This window comes from Elephantulus edwardii, unplaced genomic scaffold (assembly GCF_000299155.1).
Source record: "Elephantulus edwardii isolate Elephantulus edwardi_28Jun2011 unplaced genomic scaffold, EleEdw1.0 scaffold00129, whole genome shotgun sequence".
In the NCBI taxonomy this organism is placed as follows: Eukaryota; Metazoa; Chordata; class Mammalia; order Macroscelidea; family Macroscelididae; genus Elephantulus; species Elephantulus edwardii.
In genome coordinates, this window is record NW_006399879.1 from 5277090 (window position 1) to 5278006 (window position 917).

At 69.6% G+C, this 917-nt stretch overlaps 1 protein-coding gene across 2 annotated transcripts in view; it reads right to left on the reverse strand.

Annotated features, from left to right (window-relative positions):
- Positions 1-237: 237 nt before the first annotated feature.
- The window catches only part of ZFYVE28 (zinc finger, FYVE domain containing 28), a 75921-nt gene continuing 75241 nt past the window's right edge, over positions 238-917 (reverse strand). For both annotated transcript variants that reach the window (XM_006893607.1, XM_006893608.1), the window contains one exon: positions 238-369. In XM_006893607.1, coding sequence (XP_006893669.1) covers positions 238-369 — 132 coding nt within the window. The remainder of the gene's footprint in view (positions 370-917) is intronic.

Sequence of the window (917 nt, forward strand, 5' to 3'; positions counted from 1 at the left end):
CACGATGCCCTCTCTGGCGCTATGGCAGAGCCGTGCCCCAAGTGGTGGACAGCGGCTCCTGACACTCTGGAAGCCAGCCTGTGTGGCCCCGGGGTCCCTGCAGCAGAAGCAGCAGCAGATGAAATGTGATGAAAACGCCCAGTGGCGTGGCCTGGGTGGGAGGAAGCAGGGCCGCGCAGGGGACGCCGGCGGGGGCCGGGGGTCCGAGTCCTTGCTGCCCAGGCGGCGGGCACCGTGTCAGACGCCCGCCTTGTCGCTGTAGAAGGGCGTGACGTGGAACATGTAGCAGTGTGTGCACACGCGCACCGGCTTCATCTGCCCGTAGCGGGGCAGCGGCGCTGAGTGCGAGGAGCAGCGCGAACAGAAGATCTGCAACACAGGGGGTGGCAGGGCTCGGCCCGGGGCACGTGGGGCACCTGCCACCCGGGGGGCACCCCTGCCCAGGCAGCCGCGGGGCTCCGTCCGCCAGTGACCTCACGCCCCCACCCGCCCTCCCACCCAAGCCAGGCTGCTGGGGGGCAGTGCTGGGACAGGTGAGCACCTGGGCAGGTGCTGGGCTCAGGGGACAAGCCGGAGTGGGGTCCCCAGACCTCCAGCCAGGCCAAAGGGGACCTTCCTCAAACCCTCCAGCACACTCCTGGGCTCCAGGTCGCTCTCCACCTCAGACCCCTCCCCCTGTCCCACCTTCTCAGACCCCAAACCTGACCCCTCCTCTCCGGCAACTCCTCCTCCTCCCCAGGCCCCGCCCAGCGCAGGTTCCACCCCATCTCAGGCCCCTCCCCTCCCGGGCAACTCCTCACAAGGTCCCGCCCCCTGTCCAGGCCCCTCCTACTCCAGACAACTCCTCCCAAGGTCCCGCCCCCAGTCCTGGTCCCTCCCACTTCAGACAACTACTCCTCCCCAGGCTCCGCCCCCGG